Source organism: Colobus angolensis, unplaced genomic scaffold (genome assembly GCF_000951035.1).
Source record: "Colobus angolensis palliatus isolate OR3802 unplaced genomic scaffold, Cang.pa_1.0 Scaffold205, whole genome shotgun sequence".
Lineage (NCBI taxonomy): Eukaryota > Metazoa > Chordata > Mammalia > Primates > Cercopithecidae > Colobus > Colobus angolensis.
In genome coordinates this window covers 4,292,674-4,319,705 of record NW_012115211.1, presented here as the reverse complement: position 1 = coordinate 4,319,705, position 27,032 = coordinate 4,292,674, and the positions used below count along the sequence as shown (strand labels likewise).

At 37.7% G+C, this 27,032-nt stretch overlaps 1 protein-coding gene across 1 annotated transcript in view; it reads left to right on the top strand.

Moving 5' to 3' along the window:
• The window catches only part of NBAS (neuroblastoma amplified sequence), a 406,203-nt gene that overhangs the window by 215,693 nt on the left and 163,478 nt on the right, over positions 1 to 27,032 (top strand). The window contains exons 33-35 of the mRNA XM_011942078.1: positions 1,648 to 1,761; positions 4,331 to 4,488; positions 5,958 to 6,047. Coding sequence (XP_011797468.1) covers positions 1,648 to 1,761; positions 4,331 to 4,488; positions 5,958 to 6,047 — 362 coding nt within the window. The remainder of the gene's footprint in view (positions 1 to 1,647; positions 1,762 to 4,330; positions 4,489 to 5,957; positions 6,048 to 27,032) is intronic.

Here is a 27,032-nt window from a genome sequence, read left to right as displayed (position 1 = left end):
GTAGGAACAGGCTGCAAATCCATTTCCAGCCTTTGTTCCCCAGGAGAGACACTCCACAACCTTGATTTGGTATTTAGATTTTCTTAAGTCCATTTCCCAGAATTCTTTAAGTAAAAGGCATGGCCATTCTCTTGGTATGACTAAAGCCCCAGGGTTAGTGGGTATATTGCCAGCAAGGTCGTGGTGTGGGTTTTGTGATCAGTTGGACAAGAGAAGAAAAAAGAAAAAATACATGAAGGGGGAGCCATATCCCATTCCTATTTATCTCACAGTGATTCTGTTTACACAGGGTAAAGTTAATATAAAACTTGCTTTAAGATATAAGTTGTATTTTTCATCCCCATTTTTATATACATATATCTGTGTGATTGAGATCCACGGGTGCTATTAATGAAAAAATTATCCCTGATGCATGTTTAAATGAGAGGCTGAGGCATGAGGATCACTTGAGCCCAGGAATTTAAGACCATCCTGTGCAACGTAGGGAGACCTGTTTCTTCAAACAAACAAACAAACAAACAAACAAAAAATTGTAAGAGAGACTCTGCACTATAGGTATAGGGACTACTGCAATGGAATTTTGCAGTAAGAGAGAGAAATTGGGCTTGTTAAAAGTAAACTTATGCACATAAAAATTTTAAAGGGTTTATTTTCAACAGATAGCAATTCATGAATCGGGCAGCACCAAACTCAAAGTGGTTCAGGGCTCTTCTGAGTGGATGTGATGGGAAAATTTTATAAGGTGTTTGTAGACAAAGAAAATACTTGATTAGTTAATGTGGGTAGTCCCTAGTTAGAGTACAGTTGGTTATTTCTGATTTTACTGTTTCCATTGAGTTGGGTTTTACTTGTGTTGGAACCTAAGTTGGGGCAGATGGAAAATTACAAAGAAGAATCATTGGGGTAGGGAGGCATTCTGGTTAAACCACTTGACAGGGTACAGATTCTTGCCTGAGGGCTGGCCAGGGTGGCCAGATAACATCTGGGAGTTGGTGGCGGGGATGAGGGATTTGATCAGATATCAGGGAGGACCAGATATCCAGAGTGGAGGATTCTGGCTACAACTGACAGCAGAAGTTTTGCTAAAATTGGGCTCTCAAGGATATGTCCAAGGACAGGGCCCCAGTAAGGCTCGGAGGAGCCCAACGAGAATTTGTTAAGGAACAATCTTTGCCAGTGCTCTGGACAACGTTTGCATTCCAATTTCTAAATAGTAGTTGAATTTTTAATATGAGAAGTTTATTGCTGCATCATCTTCATCCATTCTTTTAATCTACTGGTCATTATTCTTCAAGCCCCTTTTATAACCTGCTTTCTTTTGGAAACATAAATTTTCTTCTCCTTCCCTTACCATGGTAATACCAAGACTTTTTTGTAGGGCTCCAAACTACCCTGATTTTGGACTTGCTGGTTTGGGTATTTTAATTAGGAACTAATATTAATCATTGATCTCTTAGGAGACTGACAACTAATTCCATGCTTCATAAGTGGATTGAAAGGTCAAAGCAACTTTTTCCTCTCATCAATGCAAATCTGTCTAATCTCTCTGTTTTATTTCTGAAGTAATTTTAAAGACAGTGTTAACAAGCTCTTCTATCAATTGATGTTGCTTGTCATAATCATTAAGTCCTTTGCTTGGACTTACAGGTGAGGACCCAGAAGAAAGGCGGGGACAGGTTCTAGTCCTTTTAGTGGAGCAAGCACTTCGCTTCCATGACTACAAAGCAGCCAATATGCATTGTCAGGAGCTGATGGCCACAGGTGAGTAGACAGCTTATTTAACACTTTGCTCATGTCCTCTTTGTGTGATGAATAATGGAAAAAGTCTGTTCTGATATCAGTTGACCTGATGGGTAAGCCAGCCACATTGAGGCTTGAGATACATTTTATGAGCACTGGTAAGTATATAGGCTATGTACTTATATGCTGATATAAACATTTTAACAGATTCAGACATTACATTTTATTTGAGATTTTGGTTGCTTTCTATTAAAAACATGCTCGTAATTTAAAAATAATTTTATGTAAAATATTTTAATGCTATTTCCTGTATTTGTTATCTAAGAGAAAGTTTTAATTTTTAGATTATTTAGTTTGTGTCTATACAGTCAATATTTCCATTCTTTAATTTTTTTTAAAGATAGTGTATTAGTTCATTCTCACACTGCTATAAAGAAATACCTGATACTGGGTAATTTATAAAGGAAAGAGGTTTAATTGGCTCACGGTTCTGCAAGCTATACAGGAAGCATGGCAGCATCTGCCTCCAGGAAGACTTCAGGGAACTTTCACTCATGGCAGAAGGCAGAGTGGGAGCAGAAGGCTTACCTGGCTGGAGCAGAAGGAAGAGAGAGACGAGGGAGGGACTACACACTTTTAAACAACCAGAGCTTATAGAGACTCACTATTACAACGACAGCACCAAAGGGATATGATGTTAAACCATGAGAAATCACCCCATGATCTGATCACCTCCCCCAAGGCCCCACCCCCAGCACTGGGGGCTACATTTCAACATGAGGTTTGGGTGGGACACAGATCCAAACCATGCCAGAGAGTGTAGTGCTTTTCAAACCGACATTGAGAAATTGGGAAGGGTTTTGCAACTCCAAAATTCTTCATATTGAAATTCAAATTCAAGTCTCTGCAGGATAATGAGATTTTATTGTAGAATAATTTCTCATTTAAAGAACACATTCTTCAGTGTGATAGGGAGTTTGTTTGTTTGTTTTTTTTCTTATCATGAGCTCTGTACTAAATTGTCAACTTTCCATGGCTATGCTTGAATATGTGAAGGCCCAAACACATCTTTCTATCCCCTCTCAATACATTAATAGGGAGTGGTTAAAATGCAGGGCTTCACTTCATGATGACTCATGGAGTTCTGTACTAATGATTTGTGTAACTTTTGCATGTGTACTGTTGAAGCAAACCTTATTCTGACACTTGTTATAACAGCAAGGACTATTGTGATGAGTATGAAGACCACTGCAGTAGGGGAGAGAGATTGGACTAAACTCTGAATACAACAAGGACAGCTGGACATTTGTAGCCAACAGGCTAACTGAAGGGTTAGTGGATAAGAGGAGACATCAAGGGCAGGGGGATCCTTGCTAAAATGATTTAATAAGACCTTGCTGAAGGCCAGCCAGGATGATCAGATATCACTGCTGAGGGATGAGTAATTTGATCAGCCCTTGAGAATTTGAGGATTCTGGCTAAACTGACTTAGTAGGATTTTTGCTAAAACTGGAGTATGCAGCCTAGCAAGGCTGGGGGCCAAGGTTAAGGCCTAGTTGAGAAGAGGGCTCAAGGTTGTCTGATTTAAGTTTGGTCACAGAGAGGATCTTTGGCTTTACATCTATGAAAACATTTGAAACTCTCGAAAAATATTCAATATTTTACAACTTCAGCGTTAGCAAATTGTTTTCATAAATGAGCTGTGTTCCATAATATTGACCAAGTGATTTTGCAACATTAAATTTAGAATAACTGTGGCTCTCTGTGAAAATGTACTGATCTAAATTGTTCATATGGAGAGCTTTATTATTATTTTATTATGGTAAGGGTAATATCTGAATTAATTTTTACTTTACATATTTAGAAAAAATTATTCTGTACTACAAGTTTTGTACTTAGACAAATAGGCCTAAGGCTGGAATTCCTTCAAATAAGAATAAAAATGTATTTTAAGAATTCAGAGTATAATGTATAGGAAAAAGATCCCTGCTGAGAGTTGGAGGGCGATTCAGTCACTGTCCTTAGATGTCTGTCTGATCTATAAAGTGAGTGATTCTGTATGGGGAACTATCATAATGTCTCTTTTTTCTAGCACTTTGCAGTTTACATGTACTTTTACATACAAATGTTACTTAATTCCTTCAACAACCCAAGAGGAAGGTGTTATTCTTGTCCTTTTGTAGTAGGAAAAGAATTGTGATACTTTTGGCTCTTTCTTAAAGCTCTCACACCAGTGCTAAGTAGCAGGGTTGGACCAGGCTCTCAGGTCTTCTGAATTCAGATGACTGCCTTTTCACAGAACATCAAATCTCAGTAGATTATTTGCATTTATTGTCAGTTAATCTAAAATTTAACAGAGTTTTTCAGAAACACTTGTCTGGAGTAGCATTGAACTTTCTGGATAATACGCCACCCTAATCTTGCCTAGCTTAGATTTTTATCTGTTTCTGCTTATAAAATAATGTGTCACTAATGACTATGATTTTGCTTTGGTACAAGACCTGAGCAGGAAGCCGTTGCATTTGTCATCTTAGATTGAATATTCGTCTTCTCCTCGGAATCATTTTTTTTTTCCTTGCCAATTTTGCAGGTTATCCTAAAAGCTGGGATGTTTGTAGCCAGTTAGGACAATCAGAAGGTTACCAAGACTTGGGCACTCGTCAAGAGCTCATGGCTTTTGCTTTGACACATTGCCCTCCTAGCAGCATTGAACTTCTTTTGGCAGCTAGCAGCTCTCTGCAGACAGAAGTAAGTGCTCTCAACAAAGGAAATCCTAACCTGTATGAAGTGCATGTTGTTGGGTGTGTGTATCTGAGATATGTGGTCATTAAAAAAAGAATAGTATGAGAATTTTAATTTATGGAAGAAAACTAGATTGTCACTTATGTCACTTATGGAAAAGGAACATGAAAATATTAGGATATAACATAATGTTGCTGGCTTTGTAACAGCAAGGAAGAAAGGATACAAGACAGCCTTGAGAAAGATAGAAGGTAATATTAGGAAAGAAATTATTGAAAATAATGGGGAAAGTTGGTGTTGTGAATTAAACATATGCTAAATGGTCATGTAAAATATATCTGAAATCATATGGGTTAAAGTCAGTGGAGCAACCATTCCCTTAGGAATCCTTTGGAATTGGGTGGGCTTTGGTTGGGGGGATGCTAAATTTCCTAAAATTCACAGGATAAGTCTGCATAGGAGAGGATAGTGCCCCTGTGGAGAAACACTGTTAAATGTATGAGGAGAGTCTAGAATTCACATTTTCATCCCATAGTCATTCTCTTACAGTTGGTAGCTAGTCAGGCAGACATGAGCAAGACAGGAGAGGGCCCCCCACCCCACCAGGAAAGTCAGGCGACCATCAGAGGGGTCAGGCAGTTGTCACACTGCCTCTCTAAAATAATAATTGGTTGCAGCCAGCACCAGGGAAAGACAGTTTCCCTATAGATAGAAAAAAAACCCTGAAACTGGTGATCAGCGCTTCCTGATAAGATCTCAGGAGATGGCCAGTGAGCTCAAGCATGTTCACTAAGCGGCAAAATGATGGAGTTTCACCGGCATATGACCTGTGAGGGCATTCCACTGGAAAAGGGAAGAACCCTGCCACTGAGCTTGCATACAACTCCTGTAAACACACTGTGCATGCTCCTCTCCCATCGCCAGCAGGCCATTGCACGTATGCACAACCCACCCCAAGGGAAGAGTCAGGAGAGAAGGGACACAAGAACCTGGAAGTGTGCCAGGATGTGAAGCTCTAAGCCAAAGGTCAAACCCCTCACTTGTCCTTCAAATCCCTCACTTGGGCCTCTTCCAGGTGTATCTTCCTTCCTTTTATTCCTGCTGTAAAGCTTTTTAATAAACTTCCACTCTTGCTCTAAAACTCGCCTTGGTCTCTTTTTCTGCCATATGCTCCTCAGTCAAATTTATTCTTCTGAGGAGGCAAGAATTGAGGTTGTTCCAGGCCCGAACATAGACACCGCTTGTAACAATTCATTACATTGTATGTCAGTTTTTTTCACACTTGATCCCCACTTCTGAAACCATTGCATCCTTTTGAAACTGTGAAGTCCTGAAGTAAGCCTGTTACCAAAGCTAATCATTATGAAAAGGTAATTTTCTTTTTAAAAGTACTTTTTAAATTTCAAGCCTACATTGTGATGAGAAGCAAATTTAAAAATGTAACTCCTTTACAGCATAGCCTGTTCTTGTTTTAGATTCTTTATCAAAGAGTGAATTTCCAGATCCATCATGAAGGAGGGGAAAATATCAGTGCTTCACCATTAACTAGTAAAGCAGTACAAGAGGTGAGTTAAAATGAGGAAGAGGAGTTTGAAAGGTGGCTGAGAGTGGAATAAAATGGGATTACCTAACCTTGTGGATGAGAGGCGTTTTGTGTATGTGTGTGCAGAACACTTTTCTCGCTTTTGTGTGCGTGTGTGAAATATAACATTCATATAAAAAAGTATACCAGAAAATGTTCAGCTCAATAAACTATCATAAAGAAAACACCCATGAAACTACAGGTGAAGAAGCAGTACCTAACCGCCTCCCAAATCCCCCAGACCCTCTCCTTATTAAACTTCTTTTTTTCCGACGGAGTCTCACTCTTTTGCCAGGCTGGAGTGCAGTGGCGTGATCTCTGCTCACTACAGCCTCCACCTCCCGGGTTCAAGGGATTCTCCTGCCTCAGCCTCCTGAGTAGCTGGGATTACACACCACACCCGGCTAATTTTTTTAATTTTCAGTTGAGATGGAGTCTCACCATGTTGGCCAAGTTGGTCTCAAACCCCTGACCTTAAGTGATCCGCCCTCATCAGCCTTCCAAAGTGCGTGGATTACAGGTGTGAGCCACCATGCCCGGCCTTCTGTATTTCATTCCTAACTTTTCTCTCCCTTTCCAGAGATCACCATTGTCTTGACTAATCCTGATAACCAGATCTTTGTGATTTTTGTTTTTGTTTTAAATAATTTTGATATGTACCATACATACCCTCAATATGATAGTTTAGTTTTACCTATTTTTGTATTTTATAGAAATAGTTATACTTAATGTTATATTTGTGAGATCCATTCATGCTATTGCATGTAGCTGTAGTTTATTTATTTTTATTGCCATGTAGAAATTAAGTTCGGTGTGCATATTACAGTTTATTCGTATGAACATTGACATTGGTTTTCAATTTTGGTGACTAAAAATAATGTGACTGTCATCGTTTGTACGTGTCTCTAGTGTACATGGGCAAACAGTTCTCTCAGGCGTGTATCTAGCACTGGAAATATGTGTTGTGAGCTATGTATATAATTCAACCTAAATAGATAATGCCAAATGCTTTTCTTTTGTGCTACTGATTAGACTTTGAACAGTAATGTACAGGATTGCTGGTTACTCCAATCCAGGACATTGCTATTGTTGGTTTCCTAAATTTTGCCTATACTCCTAAGTGTTTAATGATATCTAATTAATTGATTTATATTTTTCTGATTACTAATGAGATGGAGATAGTGCAGGGGAGATCCTCTTTTTGAGGTACTTGTTCGATTCACTTGCTTATTTGTGTTGGATTTTTGTTGTTTTCCTTTTCCTCATTGAGATTCTTATGAATAAAATTGTCTGCACCAATTGAGTCTATATGTGTTTCAGAATCTTCCATCCTGGGAGAGGAAGGAGGAAGAGTATGCCCCCTGACACCTGTCTTCTTTTGGTCACTGTTTGCCCAAGGGAATTTAACTTTTCATGACTCTTTCTAGAAACATAGAATTAGCATTTTTTAGATCAAAGGCAGTGGCCCAGTTTCTGACATCCCAGCTAGATAAATTAAGATGTGATGATTCTCTGTATATATTCGTTTTTCATGAGATTCCATCAAATGGTAAGCTTCACTTTCACAGCGTAAAATGTCCTTTATTTTTCTTGTAACTGTTTTGGGAGACACCTATTGTGGTAAGTGAGCTGCACTAACTTTTTTTTTTTTGGCTGTATCCATCTTGACAAAGTCATTAGTATTTGTGTACTCTAAGTTACTTTTAGAACTCTGGCACAAAGCTTCAGTTGTGGAGTCTATTGATGGAATTAGGGCAAAGATACTTAGCTTTTGCCCAGAGTAGAATATATACAACTACCCCATTTTCACAACTCTTTTTTTAATATTAAAATTTAAATTAATGAGCATGGATCTAATATGCATGTGTATTCCCAGTTCAATACTAAGTAATCTGATTATCTCAAAGAGGGTTGTAATGTTAATTTTTGCTCCTATGGAATTTTTGCCTCTTCCTCTTGCAGCAGTGACTCTAGGACAGCACTGCCAATAGAACTTTCTTCAGTGAAGGAAATATGTCATACCAGCACTGTTCATCATTGTAGCCACTAGTCACACAGAGCTATTGGGCACTTGAAATACCACTTTTAAGGGATCAAATTTTAAATTTATTTAATTAATTAATTTATTTTTGAGATGAGGTTTCACTATGTTGGCCGGGCCGGTCTTGAACTCCTGGCCTCAAGTGATCCACCAGCTTCGGCCTCCCAAAGTGCCGGGAATACAGGTGTGATGAATCACTGCATCCAGCCTTAAATTGTACTTAGTTTTAATTAATTTAAATGTAAATAGCCACATGAGGCTACTGGCTACCAGACTGGACATCAGAGCTCTAGAAGGTGCAACATTCAGTGGAGGACGGCATTCAGCCGCCAGCACTGCGGGCAGTGGACTTCTTTTGTTGTTGCCCTCCCTCCCTTCAGATGGCAGCCATAGCATTTTCTAGGGTCCTAGAGTGACGTGGATACACTTTGTCCTTTGGCATGTTTTGACTTGCAGTTGTACTGATTAGCAACTATTGTTTTCCCTCATTGGATGTGAAAACACATTAAACTTCTATACTGTTCTCTCTGTGGGATTCAGAATGGTTCTTATACTAGCCAGTGGTCACTCAATGTTCCATGTATCTTTGGAAGGAGTTATCTTTCAAGGTCCAATTGAAGACCTACTTTTCATGAGATCTTTATCTGAAGTTTTGTTCCTTTTGAACCTCTCATCCCTCCACAGCTTGTCCAGTCACATCTCCTACTCTGCTTGCCTCCAGCATCATCCCTTTTCATGCCTTTCAAACATCTATTATGTTCCAGTGGTAGAGAACATATCACCATTTAGTGTTATTTTGTAGAGTTTCCTCTCTGTCTGGAGGACACTTCTGACCTTGTGCTCTTGTGCTTGTCTTGTGCTCTTACCCCTTCCATCTGAAGTATGTTCTTTGTGAAGTTTTCTTTGAGTCCTCAAATTGCCCCCTTCTCTACATTCCCTAAGTGTTCTCTCACTGTTCTGCGTTAGCACTTTGTGGTGTGACTTGGTGTTGTCCGGTCGCTGGAGGTGTGCCATCTATCTGTGCTCTTACTATGCTTCTCAATTAGTGAATGCCTAGGTCATGCTTCATAAAGCTCAGTTGGAGACACCAACTGCATAATGATCAGCCAGTGGTAAAAATCAATTAGGAAGTGGATTTTTTTTTTTTTTTAATTTCCTAAAATGAATTAGGAAGTGGATTTTCAGTCATCATGTGGTGACTGCTGAGGTGCTGTGATGTTTTGGCCAGTGTGAGGAGCGTATCATTTTTCTGTTCAGCATGGAATTGCAATGTGTTTGCTAAGCTCAGCTTTATGAATTATTTGGAACCTGCTTGTTCTTTCCAAAATCTGTGAAAAGCCTTTTGTGACTTTGGGGACTTCTATTTTCTGCTTCTACAGTGAATTACAAAGTGTCAGCCTGACCTCTTGGTGGCTTCTTTGGAGTGGGCCATGCTGTGTTACTGCAAGTGGGCACGTGTTATTCTATTAAATCCCATCGGTAAATGAAGGAGACCACTGGTAGTCCTCTACAAGTTCCACTTAGCAAGGAAAAGGAGTTCTTCCAAAATAATTGTCTTTTGCTTTTCTTTGTTTTTTTTTTTTTTTTTTTTTTTTTTTTTTTTTTTTTTTTTTTTTTTTTTTAAATCTCCTTAAAAGCTTTCCCATCTGCCTTTGTCCCCTTTCAGCAAATTGTAATAGATCTAGATCTCATGAAGTGCTAGTCCAAACCCTCAATACACACATTACGGCTTTGATTTATAAGGCACGTTTCAGAATGTTATAGCTACTATTATTAGGTTAAAATATAGTGCTTAGCTCTAAGATGCCATGTGTTACACATTAATGGTAGAGGTAATAACCACATTAAATTATCGCTTATAAATGAGAGATGACTTTATGTGTAATCTGCTTTAATACTTAAGACTTTCATTACTTCACTTGTGAAAATAATGATTTTTATTTATATATCCAAGCAAAATAAAGATGTAATTGTTATGCAGTAGCATTTATGTTAGTACAAATGGAGCCTACAAGTTTGAAGATATTGCTGTTGTCCCTGTGAACAGGATGTTTGTCTATAAATAGAACAAAATGCATAATTTGTGAGTAACTACCAAAATTACAGATTTCCAGTTCTTATTAATGTTGGTCATTATGCTTTTTAGATGGAACAGTATTCTACCCCTTAGAGTATATTAACATTTTGTTTAGCTAGTATTAGGTATATCAGTTAACCAAATGGCGTTTTCCCTAGATAAATTTAATTAGAGTTAGAAATGGATCATGTACAAGGTTCCCATTAAAAAATAATTTGCACTGTGGGAAAGTTTGTTATGAGCATTGTAAGTGGCTACAGATTTATATGACTGGACTAATTAATGTTTAAAACTTGAGTATGGACTAAGTATAGAGCTAGTTTGAATTTATAAAATTACTGTTTAGAAATATTTAAATTAAAGTGAACAGAATGTCAGTTATATTACAATATATTGGCCAGCATTTACTTTTCCATTCACCAGTTGATGGATATTTGGGTTGTTTCCATTTCTTAGCTATTTTGAATAATGCTGCTCTGAACATTGATGTAAAAGCCTTTGTATGGAAATATGTTTTGATTTCTCTAGATGCAGAATTTCTGCATTGTTTGTTATATTATGTTTAACATCTGAAGAAACTGCCAAACTTTTTGTTTTCCAAAGTGTCTGCACATTTTTTACATTTCCACAAAGAATATGTTAAGGTTCCAGTTTCTCTACATCCTTGCTAATGTGTGTTATTAACTGACTTTTTTTTTTTTTTAATTTATTTTACTTTAAGTTCCGGGATATATGTGCAGAATGTGCAGATTTGTTACATAGGTAACATGGTGAGTTGCTGCACCTATTGACCTGTCATCTAAGTTTCCTCCCCTCTCCCGCAACCCCTCAACAGGCCCTACTGTGTGTTGTTCCCCTCCCTGGGTCCATATGTTCTCATTGTTCAACTCTCACTTATGAGTGAGAACCTGTGGGGTTTTGTTTTCTGTTCCTATGTTAGTTTGCTGAGGATGATGGCTTCCAGCTTCATCCATGTCCCTGCAAAGGTCATGATCGCATACCTTTCTATGGCTGTATAATATTCCATGGTGTATATGTACCACATTTTCTTTATAATCCAGTCTATCATTGATCAACATTTGGGTTGGTTCCATGACTTTGCTTTTGTAAATAGTGCTGCAATAAGCATATGTATGCATGTGTCCTTATAGTAGAATGATTTACATTCCTTTGAGTATATACTGAGTAATGGGATTACTGGGTCAAATGGCATTTCTGGTTCTAGATCCTCGAGAAATTGCCATACTGTCTTCCACAATCGTCGAACTAATTTACATTCCCAACAACAGTGTAAAAGCATTCCTATTTCTTCACAGCCTTGCCAGCATCTATTGTTTCTTGACATTTTTTAATAATCACCATTCTAACTGGTGTGAAATGGTATCTCATTGTAGTTTTGATTTGCATTTCTCTAATGACCGGTGATGTTGAGCTTTTTTTCATATGTTTCTTAGCGGTGTAAATGTCTTCTTTTGATAAGTGTTAGTTCATACCCTTTGCCCACTTTTTGATGGGGTTGTTTTTTACTTGTTAATTTGTTTAAGTTCCTTATAAATTCTGGATATTAGATCTTTGTCAGATGGGTAGATTACAAAAATTTTCTCCCATTCTGTAGGTTGCCTGTTCACTGTAATGCTAGTTTCTTGTGTTGTGCAGAAGCTCTTTAGTTTAATTAGACCCCATTTGTCAATTGTGGCTTTTGTTGCAATTGCTTTGACGTTTTTATCATGAAGTCTTTGCCCATGCCATTGTCCTGAATGGTATTGCCTAGGTTTTCTTCTAGGGTTTTTATGGTTTGGGGTTTTACATTTAAGTCTTTAATCCATCTTGAGTTAATTTTTGTATAAAGTGTAAGGAAGGGGTCCGGTTTCAGTTTTCCTCACATGGCTAGCCAGTTCTCCCACCACCATTTATTGAATAGGAGATCTTTTCCCCATTGCTTGTTTCTGTCAGGTTTGTCAAAGATCAGATGGTTGTAGATGTGTAGTGCTATTTCTGAGGTCTCTGTTATGTTCCTTTGGTCTATATGTTTGTGTTTTGGTACCAGTACCATGCTGTTTTGGTCACTGTAGTCTTATAGTATAGTTTGAATTCAGGTAGCATGATGCCTCCAGCTTGATTCTTTTTGCTTAGGATTGTGTTGGCTAGACGGGATCTCCTTTGATTCCCTATAAAATTTAAAGTAGTTTTTCCTAATTCTGTGAAGAATGTCAGTGGTAGTTTGATGGGAATAGCATTAAATCTATGAATTACTTTGGGCACTATGGCCATTTTCATGATATATTGATTCTTCCTATCCATGACCATGGAATGTTTTTCCATTTGTATGTGTCCTCTCTTATTTCCTTGAGTAGTTATTTGTAGTTCTCCTTGAAGAGGTCCTTCAGGTCCCTTGTCACCTGTATCCTAGACATTTTATTCTCTTTGTAGCAATTATGAATGGGAGTTTATTCTTGATTTGGTTATCTATTGTAGGCGTAAAGGAATGCTTGTGATTTTTGCACATTGATTTTGTATCCTGAGACTTTGCTGAAGTTGCTTACCAGCTTAAGGAGTTTTGGGGCTGAGATAATGGGGTTTTCTAAATATAAAATCATGTCATCTGCATATAGAGACAATTTAACTTCCTGTCTTCCTATTTGAATACCCTTTATTTCTTTCTCTTGCCTGATTGCCCTGGCCAGAACTTCCAATACTGTGTTGAATAGGAGCGATGAGAGAGGGCATGCTTGTCTTGTACCAGTTTTCAAAGGGAATGCTTCCAGTTTTTGCCCATGTAATGTGATATTGGCTTTGGGTTTGTCATAAATAGCTCTTATTATTTTGAGATATGTTCCATTAATACCTAATTTATTGAAAATTTTAACATGAAGGGATGTTGAATTTTATCTAAGGCCTTTCTGCATCTGTTGAGATAATCATGTGGTTTTTGTCATTGGTTCTGTTTATGTGATGGATTACATTTATTGATTATGTATTTTGAACCAGCCTGGCATCCCAGGGATGAAGCCGACTTGATTGTGGTGGATAAGTTTTTGATGTGCTGCTGGATTTGGTTTGCCAGTGTTTCATTGAGGATTTTTGCATAACTGTTCATCAGCGATATTGGCCAGAAGTTTTCTTTTTTTGAGAACCCGCTCCCGATAGTTAAGGTGGGTTCTTTTCTATTTCCTAGATGTCTCGAGTGGTTTAAGAAATAAAGGGAAAGAGCACAAGAGAGAGAAATTTAAAGCTAGGTGTCCGAGGGAGACATCACATGTCAGCAGGATCCGTGATGTTCCCGGAGATACAAAGCCAGCAAGTTTTTATTAGCGATTTTCAAAAGGGGAGGGAGTGCTCGAATAGAGTGTGAGTCACAGAGGTCACATACTTCACAAGGGAATAAAATATCACAAAATAAGTGGAGGCAGGGCAAGATCACAGGACCACAGGATGGGGTGAAATTAAAATTGCTAATAATGGGGTGAAATTAAAATTGCTAATGAAGTTTCGGGCACGCATTGTCATTGATAACATCTTATCCGGAGACAGGGTGGAGAGCAGACAACCTGTCTGACCAAAATTTATTGGGCGGGAATTTCCTCTTCCTAATAAGCCTGGGAGTGCTACAGGAGACCAGGGCTTATTTCATCCCTTTGGCTTAGCTTCCACCATAAAAGGCGGCCACCCTCAGGGGGCCGTTCATAGACCTACCCTCAGGGCGCATTCTCTTTCTCAAGGATGTTCCTTGATGAGAAAAAGAATTCAACGATATTTCTCCTATTTGCATTTGAAAGAAGAGAAATATGGCTCTGTTCCGCGTGGCTCACTGGTTCAGTCAGGCTCCCAGTGTTATCTCCCTTCTTTCCTGAAGATTGCTGTTATCCTGTTCCTTTTTAAAGGTGCCCAGATTTCATACTGTTCAAACACACATGCTCTATGAACAATTTGTGCAGTTAACACAATCATCACAGGGTCCTGAGGCGACACATATCCTCCTCAGTTTACGAAGAAGATGACGGGATTAAGAGATTAAAGACAGGCATAGGAAATCGCAAGGTTATTGACTGGGGAAGTGATAAGTGTCCATGAAATCGTCACAATTTATGTTCAGAGACTGCAGTAAAGGCAGGCGTAAGACATTATAAAAGTATTAATTTGGGGATCTAATAAATGTACATGAAATCTTCACAATTTATGATCTTCTGCTGTGGCTTCAGCCAGTCCCTCTGTTCAGGGTCCCTGACTTCCCGCAACATCTCTGCACAGTTTTGTTATCAGGATGCTGCTGTCTTCATAAAATGAGTTAGGGAGGAGTCCCTCCTTTTCAATTGTTTGGATTAGTTTCAGACATAATGGTCCCAGCTCTTCTTTGTACCTCTGGTAGAATTCGGCTGTGAATCCGTCTAGTCCTGGGCTTTTTTTGGTTGGTAGACTATTAATTACTGCTTCAATTTCAGAACTCATTATTGGTCTATTCAGGGATTCAAATTCTTCTAGTTTAGTTTTGGGAGTGTGTATATATGTCTCCAGGAATTTATCCATTTCTTCTAGATTTTCTTGTTTATTTGTGTAGAGGTGTTTATAGTATTCTCTGATGGTAGTTTGTATTTCTGTGGGGTTAGTGGTCATATCCCCTTTATCATTTTTTATTTTGTCTTGTTGATTCTTCTTTTTCTTATTATTTCAGCTAGCGGTCTTTTTTTTAACTGGTTTTTGATTGAATTGTTTTATTAAAGCCATTCCTATATATGTACTATTTCATTATGATATTTGTTTGATATTTATATCCCAAGTAACTAATGATGATGAGCTCTTTTTTTTCATGTGCTTATTGGCTGGCTATTCTTATACTTTCTTAATGTAATTGTATCCAAATATTTTACCCATTTTTTAACTTGGTTATTTGTCTTGTTATTGAGCTGTAAGAGATTTTTTATTTTGTTTTGCTTTTTTAACATCTTGTAGTCAACTGTTTTTTTTTTCTTTCTCAGATTTATGATTTGAAAGTATTTTTTCTCTCAATATATATTTGACTTTTTATTTTCTTAATGCTGGCTTTTAAGGTACAAAAAATGTTTAATGTTCCTGAAGTCTTGTTTATTAATATTTTCTTTTATGGGTTGTACTTTTGTTGTTATATCTAAGAAATCCGTGCATAACCCAAGATTGCGAAGATTTACGCCTGTGCTTTTTTTCTGAAAGTTTTGTAATTTTTAGTACTTACATTTATTTATTTACCTTTTTAAGTAAGAAGAAGTCGTCCTTTTATGAAATAAGTGTAGACTTGAGGGATATCCATCTGCAAAAAGAGAAATTAGAACTTTACCTCATATCACACATAAAAATTAACTCAATAGAATCATGTTTCTTTATCTTATGATACTTATTCTTTCTTAATAGATTTTAATTTCACATTCAGTACACACAAAGATGCAAATGAATTATTTTGAAGTTTTAAATGAAATAATTTTATTTGGAGTGATTTTTGTTGTAATTATTACTTTATTGATTTTTCCCCATGTGCTCTGGAATTTTGGTTTGCAAGCTAATTTTGAGCGATGAAACATTCTGTCCCACCTTCCTTATCTAATGATTCTGTAGTGTTGTGGTTTCTCTCTGCTCAGTCCTGTGGCACTTCACTCAAGAATATGTCCATTGGTAGTTTTTCACATGAAGTTTTTTCCCCTTTGTAAGGTTGAGAATATGAGAATGCACACATGGAGCCAGTGAAGGGATTGTCCTAGTTCCTTTCAGCCTTGTGTTTGTGCTCTTCCTTCTTAGGCCCACAGCTTGTGTAAATACATAGCCTGGACAGTAAATCTGGCTGAAGTTTTTTTCTTTGCAGGGTATGCTTTTGATTCACGGTTCTTCTCTGGAAAGGAGCGCCTGACAGCCACTGCTGATATCTGAATTCTGAGTCCCAAAATGTTGAACTCTATTGAACTTGGGTGTCCTTTGACTCCTTTTTCTATGCTCATTTTAGAGCACAGTTAGTGTACTGAAACAGGAGTTTACCATCCCATGTTGACTGGAGTTTATAATGTTTTCTTTAGTTACAGAAATAATGCAAGCTTTAATTTTAATAATTCATTTATAGGGGCATAAGGGATATTGACATTACCCAGCATACTATATTTCTTGAAAGCAAAAGAAATTAGATGTGAAACATGTATGATAAAATAGATACATGGATATATGTGTAACTTTGTACTTTCTGCTTTTTTAAAATATAAAAATAATTTAATGAACAACACATTAATGTATGTGAAAGACAAAGTTCTCTCTTTTTCCTCCCCCTCATCTTTCTATTCTCTGATCTTCCTGAGCCCCACGAATCCCACTGCTCGGAGATAAACATTTCTAACTTCATATGTTTCCTTCCATACTTTTCCTAAGTACAAACAGATTTTCTGTATAGCTTCTCCTCTTGTCTCCTGGAGGTTTGTTTGTTTTATAAAGTAAAATGAATTCATACTGCATACATTATTTTGCAGGTTACTGTTTCATGTAATACTGTTATGTGTCATTGGATCTGCCCTTGTGATTCCATGTAGACTGTTTACATAATGGCATCATGGTATTCACTGGATGCGTGTACCATGACTTATTTATTGTTTCCTTTGCTTTTGTACATTTAGATTGTGTCCAACTTTTCTCTATTTTAGACTAAACTGCGCTATGCATTTTACGTACACATCTTTGCATACTCATGCTGGTGTTGCTCAGCAATAAAATGCTAGAAATGGGCTCCTGGGATAGGTAATTTCCTATTTTCTTGTGTTTTATTTTTGTAACTTTGTGTAAATGCTCGCTTTGTTTTGTTTACTGTTGATACCAGCACATCACTGGAAGCATGGTATGTCCTCATTAGTTTTTGTTTAGTTGTTTTTTGGACAATATTGCCTGATGAGTGTTCTCTGTGGAAGATTCCGTTTACAGTGATCTGGATGGTAACACAGTGCCAACACAATTCAGAACATCCATTTCTGCATTTTAGTCAGCATATAGGTCTGACCAAAGAAGGAAATACTTTGCTCATTGTCATACTTCTGGGATACTATCTTTACTTATTTGATAGCTTGATACTCAGGAGTGTGAATCATAATTTTGATTAGATTGACATATCTACATCATAGATTTCCATTCTTCATGAAGGTTTATACTAGTAGCTTCCTCTTTTAGCACCACTGTTAGAATTTCAGATTGTATTCTTTCTTCTATCCTGCTGTTTCTTCATAAGGCCTATGCATTTCTAATGTATTTTTGTGTTTTAAACTATGTGAGTAATAAGCAATACATTTTTATTCTTCATCTATTGCTGTTTAGTTATTGAGTTATTAATTGCTATTTAAATTCACTTGCAAAAGACATTTTCCAAAAAATAATACATTCAAGTTTTCTATCTTAGTTACAGTGTAATCTGTGGCTGTTAACAGTTTTCTTTTACTGTATTTATTCATTCATTATTTATTTAATTTTTTTCTTTTTTTGAGACAGTGTCTCACTTTTGCCCAGGCTGGAGAACGTTGGTACTATCTTGGCTTACTACAACCTCTGCCTCCTGGGTTCAAGCAATTCTCAAGCATCAGCCCCCTTAGTAGCTGCGATTAAAGGTGTGTGCCACCACACCCGGTTAATTTTTACATTTTTAGTAGAGACAGGGTTTCGCCATGTTGGACAGTTTAGTCTTGAACTCTTGGCCTCAAGTGATCTGCCCACTTTGGCCTCCTAAAGTGCTGGGATTACATATGTGAGCCACTGTGCCTGGCCAGTTTCCTTTTACTTTTAAGGAAATACCATAATATTATTTAGCCCTGTAGGGTCTAAATTGTACCACTCTGATAGACGTTTCCTACATTTCTTTCCTACATTTCCATAGACATTTCCTACATTTCCATAGACATTTCCTACATTTCTTTAGTTTATACTTAGTATTGGTAACATCTTTTTGTTTTTTCTCATTATCTTTCATCTACTCTCCATGGGGCCTTCTTTCCTCACCATTTTACCAGAACAGCTCGTGTCTGGGTCACCACCAGTGACCTCTTGTTGCCAAGTTCTTGGGTCAAATCTCAGTCTTTGTTTTATTTGACCTATAAATAACATTTGACATACTTGTTTCAGGGACATCTCATTCACCTTGTTTTTCCCAGACCTCACTGGCCACTGTGTCTCATTGTCTTTGCTGGTTTGTCCTCATCTCCACAGCTAAATGTTAGATACCCCAGGTTATAGCCTTTAAACATCATCTCTGTCTGCACTCATTCCTTAGATGCGTTCATCCATGATCCTGGCTTGAAATAATTGACTTTGTGCTGATGATTCGCTGCTTAATAGCTGTAGCCCTGACCTCTCTTCTGAGTTCCAGACTTGAATGTACAGCTGCCAACCTAAGATCTATAGCTAATTTCTTGTTTTTTCTAATTATACTTTAAGTTCTAGGGTACATGTGCACAACATGCAGGTTTGTTACATATGTGTACATGTGCCATGTTGGTGTGCTGCACCCATCAACTCATCATTTAGGTTAGGTATATCTCCTAATGCTATCCCTCCCCCCTCCCAGTTAATTTCTTATAGACAACCCAATCTCAATATGTTAAAATGGAACTACTGATTTCAACCCTCTTCCTCCCCCCACCTCCCACATCCCCCGAAACAATGACCTTCTTTCTGTAGTCTTTCCCATGTCATGAAATAGAACTCTTTGTAGGTGTTCACATCATAAATCTTTTGCTGCCATCCTTGATTCTTCTCCTCCTTTTTGGGACATCCTGCTGACCCCACTTTCACAGTTGACTCAGAATTGGGCTCCATTTTACCATCACCACTGCTACCACTCAGGTCTAAATTATCGTCATATCTCCCCTAGAGTCATAAAGTGGTGTCCTGTTTGTCTCCCTGCTTCTGCTCTTGCTATAGTCTATGGTCAACAATATAGCCAAAGTGTTTCTTTCAGATTACATCAGATCATGACACATTTCTCAAAACCTTTCACTCATAGTAGAAACTAAGGCTTTACAATCATCTACAAGGACACACAGGGTCTCTTTTCCCCACTGTTAGGCTTTAATGTTGGACTTTATTTTCCTTCCACCTCTTCACTGCCCCCAATACACACATTCATTTTGCTAGTCATACTGGCTTTTTTTTTTTTTTCTCCCCCTTTTTGCCATTCTTTAAGCATTCCCAGCAAGCTGTTGCCTCTGGATCCTTATACTTGCTGTATTTTACCTGGAACATTCTTCCCAAATATCTGTATCCATATGACTTATCCTCTCACTTCCATCAGGTGTCTGCTCAAATGTACTCTTTCTCTGTGTTATTATAGTGTTGTCACCCCTCCCCACATGGCTTTATTTTCTTTCTAACTCATAAATATGTATAAAACTTATCTGATATGCTTTTCTGACATGCTTTATATTTATTTTTGCTTGTCTTTTACTGGATTGTGAGCTCTTTGTAGCAGATACTATGCATGTTTGGTCAGTGTTATATTTCCGGAATTTACAACAATGCCTGTCACAAGTTGATGTCATAAACATTTGTGGAAGAATGAATGAGTAAATGAGGGAAGTAAGATATGGATGTGATGAGTGGGAATAAGTTCTGCTGTTAAATGGGGAGGAATATTTGAATGGGATCCTATTTGATAATTTCTCAGTTCATTGGTGAAATAAAGCAAATTGCCTTATTTTCCTTTCTTCCCTACTGTTCCATGAGTTTCTTAGGAGCAGGGGCCATATCTTAATCGTCATGGTAATCCTGTTGCCTAGCACCGGGTCTTAAACATAGTAGGCATGCGTAATTATGTGGTCAGTAAACTTACTTTGTGGGTTCATCTAGAACCCAAAATCATTTATCAAAAGTAATTTTAAAAATTGGGCATGGAAAAAAGAAAATAAAAATATGCTTTATACACCTCTCTTTTTCCGGAATGTAGGTTTCATAATCTGGATCCAAGAATTCTAGGAGATCCAAGAAGAGTTTGGCCTCTAAAACCCCTAAAGTAGTATGCCTAATATTAATTTTTTAAAAAAATTTTGGACCACAGAGTTTGGCTGTGTCACCAAGGCTGGAGTGCAGTGTAGTGCAGTTACAACTCACTGCATCCTTGAACTCCTGGGCTTAAGTGATCCTTCTGCCTCAGCCCACCAAATAGCTAGGACTACAGGCATATGCCACTATCCTTGGCTAATTTTTATTTTATTTATTTTAGATACGGGGGTCTCAATATTTTGCCCAGGCTGGTCTTGAACTCCTGGCCTCAAGCGACCCTCCTGCTTCAGCCTCCCAAGGTGCTGGGATTACCGGCGTGAGCCCCTGCACCTGGCCAGTATGCCTGATTTGGGGTGTGTGTGTGTGTGTGACTTTGTATTCATGTGAGTGCACGTGCACATTTGTTCCGTTTTCTGAGTAAAGGGCTCAGCTTCCATCAGACATGTGTAGGAGTCCATGGCCCCTAAACATGAGAGCAGCTAAGCTGTAACTTTGCCTGCTAATTGGCAGATGAGATGAAGCAGAGTTAGACTTTAGAGTGATGTACTCCATAGAGTGTTTTTCTGTTGCTTGTTCTGACAGGTATTTCTAAAAGTAGTATCACCGGTAATAAGGATTGCATGCTTAGTATTTTGAGTTCAGATGAAATTTGCTATAAGTAAGTGTTAGGTGCAGGGAAGTACTTTGGCTTATTTAAGGCTATCTTGGAGGAGAGTGGTAGTGGTTGAGCTCAACCTAAACTGTTTGTAATCCATGCCTAGTTTATATGTACCACCAGTTCAGTTTGCAGTAGGCCAATAGATTTCTCAGAAATTAACCCTTATTGCCAGATATGGGAGAAAGCTACTCCCAAATAGATTATTTGTCATAGTAATTGGCCAACAATAATTTTTTCTGTGAGTCACACTTGACACATGGAACTATCCGTGTTCTTGTGAACTTGTTTGGTGATGGTGTCTGTTGTTACAGGATTTGAAAAATATTATTAGTGCTTAATAAGCTAAGCTTTGAGCTGTGTAACACACTTGACATTAATGAGATTTCATGTTAACTTTTATGCTGGGAACTGATGACTTGGTTTTGAGGTTTAATCTATTTCTGCTGTTATACACTCTAAATTAATTAGCAGTGTGCCACTATGAATATAAAAAGTGGCAGTAGTAATCATTTCGGGGGTAAGTTTTGCCTAACCTCATTTTTCTTTCTCCATTATATGAAGTTAAATGAAATCTAGTTTCTTCATTAATGTTTCTGGTTAAACTATGATCTTGGTAGACTGCCCCCAAATTAAATACCACTTCTGTGGTCCAAATGAGCCTTTCATTTTACTTTCTTTTTTGTGATTCTCATTAGGAGAAGCTCTTAGAGGAAATCCTTTTATCACATACGTTTCTGAGCACGTGAATTTCATTTATCTTCTGAAACAAACTTTTAACTTTCATACATTTTAAGATTCCTATTTTGAGCTAGGTAGGAAGCACAGTTTAGGTCCTTTTTATGAAATAGAATAATTGTTTTGTGGCCTGCATTTTTCTTTTTTTATTTTTGTTTTTAACTTTTTATTTCCATAGGTTTTTGGGGAACAGGTGGTATTTGGTTACATGAGTAAGTTCTTTAGTGGTGATTTGTGAGATTTTGGTGCACCCATGTCCTGAGCAGTGTATACTGAACCCAATTTGTGGTCTTTTATCCCTCACCTGCTTCCCACTCTTTCCCCCCGAGTCCCCCAGGCTGGACTGCACCATTATAGCTAACTGCAGCTTCAAACTCCTGTGCTTAAGCAGTCCTCCCTCATCAGCCTCTGGAGTAGCTAAGACTATAGGCACATGCCACCACAAAAAATTATTTAATTTTTAAAATATTAAATATAACATTTAAACAATTAAATGAATTTTTTAATTTTTTTTGTAGAGATGAGATCTTGCCATATTGCCCAGGCCAGTCTCAAACTCCTGGCCTGAAGTGATCCTCCTGCCTCAGTCTCCCAAACTAGTAGGATTACAGGTATGAGCCACTGTGCTGGCTTAGCCTGCATTTTTTATTGATATTTTTCAATTGGTTTCATTTACCTCTAAATGAAGTTGTATTCTGCTTAAGTGCCATAATTCTTATCATGTTTATATTTTCAGTTCTATACTTGGATTATTTGATGACTTTCAAATCATTCACTACATCCTCTCAATTTAGAAGATTCTAAAGATGAACAGGAATTGAAAATGTGACATGAAATCTTTTTTGAATAACATTTACCCACTCTGAATACAACATATGAGACTTTTTTTTTTCCTATGTGGAGTCTTGTTCTGTCACCCAGGCAGGAGTGCATTGGTGTGTCCTCACCTCACTGCAGCCTCTGCCTCCCAGGTCCAAGCATGTCTCCTGCCTCAGCCTCCCGAGTAGCTGGGATTAGAGGTGTGTGCCACCATGCCCAGCTAATTTTGTATTTTTAGTAGAGACGGGGTTTCACGTGTTGAGCAGGCTGGTCTCGAACTCCTGACCTCGTTATCTGCCTACCTCTGCCTCCCAAAATGTTGGTATTACAGGCATGAGCCACTGCGCCTGACCACAAATGAGACCTTTGAAAATATATCTTCAAACGTTTAAACAGCACAGTAAAACCGGACTTCTTACACCTATATATACATCCAAGCAATAGAGATTTTTCTCATACTGTGAGGCTATAGCAATGAGTAAATTGTGTCCCTGATCTTGAATAGCTCACTGTCTAGTTGGAAAGAACAACAAAAAAATAAATATCAATATATGGTATGCATATAATATTTCAATGGGTAAAAGTGTGATACTGTCTTATGATTTTACTTACAGCAAAAATATTGCATGTCAAGGAAAACTTAGAACATCTTTTTGATCTTGGAACAGGCAAAGATTTCCATTTCCGTTTTTTTTTTTTGAAATGAGGATCCCTGTCATCCAGGCGGGAAGGCAGTGGTGCGATCACAGCTCACTGCAGCCTTAACCTCCAGGACTCAAGCAATCCTACTGCCTCAGCCTCCCACAGAGCTAGGACTAGGGGCATGTGCCACAATGCCTGGGTAATTTTTTATTTTGTAAAGATGGGAGTCTTACTTTGTTGCCAGACTGGAGATTTCTTAAATATGATACAAAAAATACTAATCATAATTCAAACTGACGAATTGGACTAATTTAAGATTAGTCCAATTAACAGATTAACATCTGTTAATCACAAGACACTATTAATAGAATGAAAATGTAATATACAGAGTAATAGCAAATATTTACAATTCATGTATTTAATAAGGAATGTGTATCCAGAATATATAAACAGCTTCTATAAGTGAATAAAATAGATGGATAACCATTAGAAGAATGGCAAAAGACTCCAACAGACACTTGACAAAAGAATGTATTCAAATGGCCCAACATATACAGAAAGGTATTCAACTTCATTAGTCTCTGGCGAGGTGCAAATTAAAACCACAAAGAGATACCATTACAGAATTACTAGAGTTGCTCAAATGAAAAAGACATGAAATACCATTTGTTGGTATGGATGTGGAGCAACCAGAACTCTTATAATTGCTGGCTAGTGTAATAACCACTTCAGAAAATATTTGCACTATTTACTAAATCTGGACAAATGTATATTCTATGCCTTAGCAATTCCACTGCTAAGTATGTACCAGAAAAGCATATGTTCACCAAAATAGAATTATCAGCATGTCAGGGCGGCACTATTGGTATTATCTTTAATCTGGGGACTACCCAAATGTTCATTTAATAGAAGAAAAAATAAGTAAGTTCTGGCATGTTTATTACAACACGATATGACATAGTAATGAGTTGAACAATTTTTTTTTATTTTACCTTTTATAGAGATGAGGTCCCGTTGTGTTATCCAGGCTGGTCTCAAACTCCTGGCCTCAACTCATCCTCCCACCTTGGCCTCCCTAAGTACGGGGATTACAGGCGTGGAGTTCAACAATCTTTACTCTCAAAATCTGAATGAATGTGTGTTGAGTGAAAGAAATCAGAACAAAAGAGTACATAATTTCATTCATATGAAGTATAAAAATAGACAAAATTAATTTATGCTGCTGCAAATCAGGGTAGTGTTTGTTTTAGCAGGGTTAGTGGCTGCAAGTGAGCCCGAGAGGAGCTTCTAGGATTCTGGTGGTGTTGTGTTTCTCTGCCTAAGGGCTTGTTACATAAGCTTGTTAAATTTGGTTAAACCATACAATCATTTGATATGGCTTATACATCAATGAAAAGTTGTTTAGAAAGGATACCATGGATTAAACACAGGAAGGGAGAACATATGCTGGCCGTAATTGTCTTTGCACCATGGGACTGTGAATAAATAGTATTCTTTTTCTTTTGCATGCTTTTTTTGAATTTGCACACCATCTGTAGTGAACTTGTATTAGTTTTATGATGCAGAAAAACAAATGAGCTTAAATAAATACAAATATAAATGTGCATGTAATATTGCCAGCGTGTCAAAATCCTGTAAAGAACAAGTGAACTGTACACTTTGATGCCAGACTGGGTTAAGGAGAAGAGAGGAGGAGACACCTCTAGGCCAGTTGTCGGTAGGCAGCATATTTAACTTATTTGGTCCTCAGTTTACTTTTCTGTCAAGTAGCATTATAATTTTTAACACTTTCATAGTGTTATTGTAAAATGTAGGGATGCTTGTATGAAACACTTAGCTCAGTCCTGGACACAGAGTAGGTGTTTAATAAATGGTAGCCATTATGATTCCTGAATATTGTAAACAAGACGCTGGACTTGACTGCTGGTAAATAATGTATCTGGGTCTTTGTTTCTTCTCTGTAGGAACCTGGTCCTCTGTATTCCTCAGCAACTTGCACTGCTCGTTTTTTTTACCTCCACTCTATCTGACCATGCTTCACAGACAATTATAGTTTTCCTGTTACTGACTTTCCTTCCATTTTTGTTTTCTTTCTCCCAGATCTCCAGTAAGTTCCATCTTGAACTTTCTTTGTTAGCTGATTGGATGGAATTTCTCTACTTATCTGACTTACCTCAGGCCCTTTTTACATTTATATGAATGAGTATAAAACCATTTAAACATAATATATACATTTAATTGGAAAATACCTAATGATAACTTCATTATGTTCCCAGTGTCACTACCGCAATTCAGTCCCTAATTATTTTAAACTGGGATTGAGGCACCAGTCTCCTAACTGGATTCTTGATCCTGGAAGAATATTACTGAAATACAAATCTAATTATGTTACTCCCTTTTTTTTAAAGCCTTCCAGTGGCTTTCCCTTCCCTCTAGTTGACAATGGAGGTTCTTGGGTGTGGTTTATAGTTCTCTTGCAGGGCTTATAGGTCTCTTGCAGGGCTTAACTCTACCTTCTTTCATCCTCACCTCCTGCTATTTCTTTTTCCATGCTGTGTTCTCTGTCTTTGCTGAGTCACTTAAGGTTCCTCCATTTTGCCATGTTTCAGAAGTTGCACCCTCTTAAGTTGCAGTTTCTTCCTGAAATCATTTTCACCAGTTCTTCTCTGGAAACCGTCAATTTTTTCCCTCTGAAAGATTACCTTCTCTGCGAAGCCTTCTGTGATCGCGCCTCCAGGCAGAGGATGTAATGATCTCTCTTCGTGTTCTCATAGTACTCTCTATGCGTTAATACCTCTCGTATAAAAGTTGTTATTATTCTGTAATTATTTCTCTATATCTCTGCTTTCCTTCCTATTTTCTGAGCTCCTTGAGGGCACAGCCTGTGTCTTACTCATTTCTGTCACCCTATTGCCTAGTATGAGATATATAAACTGAGAGAGAAAACAAGTTCATGTGTGGAACACCAGCTATAAGGGAATCGAGGAAATATAGTTTTTGGCTTCTCAACTTCTAGCAACAGTAAGACAATCTGTAAGGGGGTCTGAGTGGAGTCGAGTGAACTAAACTGTAGTATCTGCCACAATCTGGAACCCAGGAGGAGATACTGTATTTTATTGGCACTGAAACCTCAATTATTTTTTGTATTGTTACCCTGAGAGTATACAGGCTTTTTGTTTTTTTTTCTTTATTTACATATCATTCATTTTTATATGTTGCTGTTTTTATAATTAAATTATAGTATATAATATTGCATTGAGTTGATGGTTTTTGCACGTTTTAATGCCCAAGAAACCAACAAGAAACAATTTTTTTTTTCTTTTTTGTGCATGACCAAACCAGTTTACAATACTTGTGGGGAACCTTAAACAATAGCCAGCTGGGTAAATTGTAAGCATTGGTTAATATAGCTTACATATGTTTCCCTTTAGAAGGAAGAATAAATGCATTTATTTGTGTTCTAATGTAATATATTTGTTTTCTTTTGCTGCTGTCTTATATTACCACAAACTTTGCAGCTTTAAAACAATGCAACTGATTATTTTACAGTTCTCATAGGACAGAAATTTGACAGACTTGGTTGAATCTCTTCTTAGAGCCACACAAGGCCAAAATCAAGGTACCAGCAAGGCTGTGTTCTTTTCCAGAGGCTCTGGAGAAGATCTTGTTTCTGTGTTCTTTCATGGTGTTGGTAGGTTTAATTCCTCATGGCTGTAGGACTGAGGTCTGCATTATCTTACTGGATATCACTTGAGGGCTGTTCTCAGTGTCTACAGGCTGCCTACATTCCTTGGCCTGTGGTTCCCTTTTCTTCCTCTTCAAAGCCAACAACTGTGGGTTGAGTTCCCTACTGCTTAAAATCTCTCCTGCCTCTTCCCCCATGACTTATCTCTGACACTCACTCTCCCTGATCCTCATTGAGAAATATCCTCTGCTTTAAGGGCACTTGTGATTAGCTTGGTCCTACTCAGATAATTCAGGATAATCTCCTTACTTCGAGGTCTGTGCCGTTAAT